Consider the following 5,597-nt stretch of genomic DNA (forward strand, 5'->3'; position numbering starts at 1 on the left):
GTGATAAAAGGACGAGGTTAGCTGACTGTGCTGGGGTGAGTGGGGGTAAGGAGAAGAAGAAGCAAAGCCCAGGAGGGTCTGTGCTGGGAGAGGGCTAGAACCCACTCACCTGGTGTGAAGCCAAAAGCGCCCTTTCTCCCTCCTCTGTGCTCCCCTGGCCTCAGTGACCTCCTTTGTGGAACTGACCACATCCTATGCTGAGTGCCTCTCCTTAACTGTCTCCACCTTCTCCAACACTCCATTGGGCCTGGCTGCTGACTGAGTGGGGATAGGAAGAAGGAGCCAACACTCTGCTGTCCCACCATCCCTGTCAGTGGGATTCCAGGGCCCCAGGAGACATTGAGGAGAGGTCAGCCCACAGACTATGAACATGGAGGGCTGATGCATGATGCTTATGGACAGTCACACTTGTGGTTTCCCCAGGCCACGTGGGGCCCACGGATCTCTAGAGAGATGGAGTTCTCCTGCCTCTTCTTCCCACAACCTTATGCAGGCTTGGTCTTAAATGCGGTGAAGACTCTGGAGACTCCTTAACAACCCTAGTGAGCAGCCAGGGCAACTGTACCATCACCATTTACATTGCTCACATGGACTGGGAAGACGTCCTCTGGTGGGAGCTGCTGCTGGAGAGGCTGTAGTGGAACCCCAGGCAGATTCACGCCCTGCTCTGGGAAGGAAGAAGTATGGCTGAGGAGTGATCCTAGGCAAGATGTGACACCCTGAGCGAAACTCACACCCCTCCAAGAGTACCCCCAGGACCTTGCTCAGGAGTTTGGGACTTGTTTTCTTTTGAACCTGTGGTGGTGGGCTGTGGCTTCTGTAAGCAGAACACCTTCAAAGGGGCAGCATGGGGCCCAGGCTGGGGTTCCGTGGGCCGAGTTCCTACGACCTGGGTGAACCCTGCTGTCCACACTGGGCCTCAGTTCCAATTGGTGACCTGAGGGGCAGGGACAGGTCCAAGTCTGAACGTGCTGTTGCCTGTGTGCACACATGCATGTTTATGCATGCACACGTGTGTGTGCGTGACAGAGTATGGGAGGCTGCACACCACACAGAGAATGTTGGGTGGCATCCAGACTCAGGCTGCCTGCCTGACCTCACACAGCTGCCCCACCCCCACTGCCCATGGCATCCTCAGCCTGTTCGCTCACCCCTCAGTGGTCGAGGTCCCACACCAGCTCCTTTCACCCGGTGAAGGGCTTGGGAGCTGAATGCCGGTGAGTTCTCCACAGCAGTCAGGGCTCTTCTGACCTGTGTGTGCTGCCCACAGCAGTTGGGCTGGGACCTGCCCGTTAGTGGACCAGGCTCTGTCCTCTTCTTTTCCCTCTCTCCCCTGGCCTCACCCAGAATTTCCTGAACAGTATTTGACACATTGGAAGTGCTCAGTCAGAGGGATCCAGCTCACTTCATGTCCCTTTGATGAAATCAGCTTAGCCTCTCGTGGGTATAACTTTGAAGAACTGTTTTTCTCTCACAGGAAGCCTTTGGTTGATGGAAGAAAAAACATCTCAGTGCTTCTCTCTTGGTGCAAAGGGCTCCCTGACATTGAGGAAACTCTGCAATGCCCCAAAAACGTGGCCCCTGGTGAGGTTGTAGAACTGGAACAGCAGGCTGTCCTGACCAACCTGAAGCAGAAGTACCCAACTACACTTTCAAACCCAGGTGGTTACTTGAGCGCATACCCAGGAAAGGGAAAAGGCTATCTTCCAGGTAGGCATCCCACAGCACCTGATCCCCTAGAGTCAGGGGGACTCCACAGGAGGGTTACCAAGAATCCAGATGAATCATCACCATCAAAGGCCCATCATGCCCTGGACATAGAAGTCAGGTTCAACTGAATTGGCATCACCGTGGAGAGACACACATTTCTGTGCTCAATTGTAGGCGACTGTCCTCAGGAGATGTCTCTGTGGGCTCATTGCCTGTCTCAAGCACTCTGTTTGACATTAGGGAAAAGGGAAAGCTGCCAGGACATATCTTGGTGCTATCACTCTTTTTGGTCCTGCTCATTCCTGGGTTTTATAGAGAAAAAAATGTTTTAGCAGAACTGGTTATTGTTTGGGAATCCCATCTCTTTGTTCTGGTCAAACTCACAGAACACTTCAGCAGCACCCAGGGACCCTGTGGAAGGTCTGGGAGCAGGCACTGAATGATTGCCGGAGAATGACCAGCCAGGCATGGCTTCATTCATGGTGGAAGGGAATCAGACTTTGAAAGAAAGCACCTGTCTCTCCTGGCAAGTGACTGGTCTGCTGTAAGTTTCCCTTGGCTCATGAGGGCTTGTGTTACACATGTCACATAGCTACCTCGGGACCCAAGGACAGATCTGAAATACAGCTCTGATGGAAAAGTGATGGGTAGAGTTTTTGTTTTCCTGTGTGGGCAATCTTTAATTTATTTGGATCATTTTTAGCAGGGTTACTAATGATTGTTAGCTGTGGGAATGATGAGCTTTTTCCCAGGCGTTGACTGCAATGGCCCATCTTCTAAACCAAACTGGCTCTCTGTCATACACCACTTAGCAGATGGGGTGGCCTGAATGATTGTTAGCTGTGAGAATTATGGGATTCTCTGGAAGGCCCCTGGAACTTGGGCTAGACACACTCAGATGCTGATCAGAAACTTCCTGGCATCATAGAGCCAGCAAAGACCCTCCTGTTTCAGGATGCGTGACTAATGTAAGGTGATTCCCCCAAGGTCAGGAGCCAGGGTGTTCTGTCTCCTGTTCAGTAGGCAAGGCTCAGGGTACCAGGTCTTCCTGGGCTTGTCTCAGGATGCCCAAGCCAGATCCTTGGCTGAGTGGGTGAACTTGAAAGAGGGCAACAGGGACAAAAGCCTATCGGGCCAGGATTTCTAGCCTCCTAAGGCTCATCTGACGAGGTGTGTGGCATGGAAACGGAAGAACACGGACTCAAAATTCTCATTGGATTGTTTATTTTGTAACATGTAGTTTTGCCTTTCTTTTATTATAGCAGAAATGGATTTGTGGTTACAAAGCCTGTGAAATATGGGACTGTATTGTCCTTGAACTGCTCTCAGAGTGAATACTTGTTATCTGAGGAGCCCTCATGGTCTTCCTCCTCTGCCTGGTCAGGGTCCTCAGGTGGAGCCAAGTCTAAAAGTTCAGCTATCAGAACTGAATAGCATATGTTATATAAAGACATCACTGAACCTTGTGGTGGTTTATTTGGGAGGGTGGGGAACAGATCCCCTGTGCCATCGGTTCCGGCAGTAGCAGTGGGCACAAATATGAAATTACCAGAAGTGTCCTCCCCACTTGAACCACTGGCTGCACTTGGACACTGAACCTCCCTGGCACTGCTCAGGGGCTGAGAAGCGGAGAACTCGAATGCCTGGGTGGCACTGGATCCCCATTCATTCTTATCTGTCTCCTGAGCCTTTTGTTCGGCTTCTTTTTTGCTGTCCTCCTGGTGTAGTCTTGGAGAGCGTCTTGTGGGGGCCGTCTTCTTCTTTCTCTTTGCAGGGCTGGCACTGGTACCTGGACAAACTCGAGCCACTTGATTGACTTTTGTCTTAATGTTTAGGAGGTGCCAAGGCTTGTCTCTCTGGAAATTTCTGTTTTGGTAGATCTGAAACAAAATTAATTAATTTAGTCATTTGTGGAGAAAAGATATCTATTTGACATTAACTGGCCTCTCAGAATCTTTACTCATCCCTGCAGGTTATCTCTAAGGGGGTTATAGTTTCAAATAAAAATCTATAGTTTCTCATCTTTTGATAAATACTGTATCATGTGAAAAAGGTTTAGGCCCTGAAATGAAGCCTTTTCAGTATATCATTCTTCTGTGTCCACTATGAAGATGTTTGAGTAATAGGGAACATGGGAAATGGGAGGACTTTCTACTTTACCATTATCTTATTCCTTGGAGAGCAAACTGAAGAATCATCAGGGCATATTTTGCTAAAACCATGGAGGTTCATCAAGCGGATAAAACTCTTCAGGCTGTTCGATTCAAAGATTTGCTCCTCACCCCTTCGGCAGAGAACCTCCCTCTGGAAAAGGTTCGCCTTGATGATCACGGTGTCTCCGTCTTCATTCCAGCACACAGACTGGAAGGCATCATCCTCCACTATCCTCCAAAGCTTTCTTGGGAAGGACAGTCCATAAAGAATGTTGTTTCTTTTCACATTGTCGGTGCTTTGGTTTGGGGCCTGTGCTTGAGGGTTGTCTTGTGGGCTTGGATCTTGGGTCTCTTCTTGGCTACCGTGCCTCTCCAAAGCCTCTCTGGGATCCACCTGGGGGCCTGGGGATGTATCATATTGGGCCAGTATTGGTGGCTGCCCATCCTCTGATGGGGCCAGCCTGGCTTCCTGCATCTCATTGGTGCTCTGACTAGCCATGTTGATGCTCTACATCAACAAGCATTTGGCACTCTGGATCCTATCACTTCAAAAGTGGGGTCAGAAATGCCTGTGGTCACAGCAGCGATGCCCTATATATACTGTCCTCAAAATTCTAGAGTCTCGGTCGTGGGGCAACCAGCTGCTTAAGTCATGTGATGTCACAAAGGTGACTTATGGCTGCTCTGGAGAGTGGGCTCTGGCTAAGTGTGGGGGAGTGGATATCTTTAGATACCCCATCTTCTCTCTTTTCAAATAGTACAAAATGTAGGGGTCAGATTAATAGAAAATGTGCTCATCTGCTTCCAGAAAGATTGTTTCTTGTTGCTAGTTCCCTGGATGTGTGTTGAGAGGTCCCAATCCTATCTCTATCCCCATCCTTACAGAGAGGAGGGGGACAGTTGGTGGCCTCTTTGTTGCTCAAGGGCCACGTCCTGGTTAGTCCTAACTTGGACAACCTCCAATACTGCCTGGGTCAGATGGGCCCCTGCGGGACTGTTCCTCCCAGAAAATGGAGGTTTGCCTAGTCTCGGTAGGTAGCCCCCCTCTTCAATGCACCCCTCACAAGCTTCCTGCTTTGGTCTCTTCCAACTGTGCCTATTGGTTAGTAGGTCCCGCTCAGATGAGCCCAAAAGAGTCCTATTTTCTTAGCTCTGGGTTGAGTTGTCCCTATAATAGGGCTGTGCTCCAGCACATGTGGGAATGTTCCACTCCTCAACCTCAGTACTACCCAAAGCACCTGAGAGAAGACGTTAAACACGGTTTTGCAGTGGGAATGGACAGCCGCAGCCTCTGGTGTCCTATGGAGCCCCCACTTGAACTATGCTTGCCCCCAAATCTCACCACTCCCGGGTCACAATGGCATTGGCTTTAGTTTCTGTGTCTTCCACATAGGAACTCTTCTTACTACCCAAGATGGGTTCACTTTGGGACACCTGCATTTGTCTTCTCAAATCACTCTCCTCACACCCTCAGATGCATGATCCCTTGAGGCCTCCCTTATGCCCCATTTCTGTTCTTCAGTGAAGTGGGTGGGCTTTGGCTCTCCCAGATTTCTGGCTTCCCACTTCCACATTGGATCTCCTCTGTTTCTTCCCCTTTTCATTAGTGATTTGTGGTTAGGTATATATTCAGTTCTGGGGAAGCAAAGCATTCAGCTGATTCACTCTGAAGCCAGCCCTGTTCTCCTTGCCAGAAGCCCTCCCCCACCCCACCTGAGCCCTCTTCTTCCAAAG

At 50.1% G+C, this 5,597-nt stretch overlaps 1 protein-coding gene and 1 pseudogene across 1 annotated transcript; one reads left to right on the forward strand and one right to left on the reverse strand.

Moving 5' to 3' along the window:
• Positions 1–447: 447 nt before the first annotated feature.
• LOC118705012 lies at positions 448–1,804 on the forward strand (annotated as a pseudogene).
• Positions 1,805–3,035: 1,231 nt separating this feature from the next.
• LOC118705007 (heat shock transcription factor, X-linked member 3-like) lies at positions 3,036–4,338 on the reverse strand. The gene is made up of 2 exons (XM_036413158.1): positions 3,871–4,338; positions 3,036–3,590 (listed from the first exon to the last, which is right to left on the reverse strand). The coding sequence occupies exons 1-2, from the start codon at positions 4,336–4,338 to the stop codon at positions 3,036–3,038; spliced, it is 1,023 nt and encodes a 340-aa protein (XP_036269051.1).
• Between the last annotated feature and the right edge of the window lie 1,259 nt (positions 4,339–5,597).

The sequence above is a fragment of the Pipistrellus kuhlii genome, unplaced genomic scaffold (genome assembly GCF_014108245.1).
Source record: "Pipistrellus kuhlii isolate mPipKuh1 unplaced genomic scaffold, mPipKuh1.p scaffold_m20_p_49, whole genome shotgun sequence".
NCBI lineage: Eukaryota > Metazoa > Chordata > Mammalia > Chiroptera > Vespertilionidae > Pipistrellus > Pipistrellus kuhlii.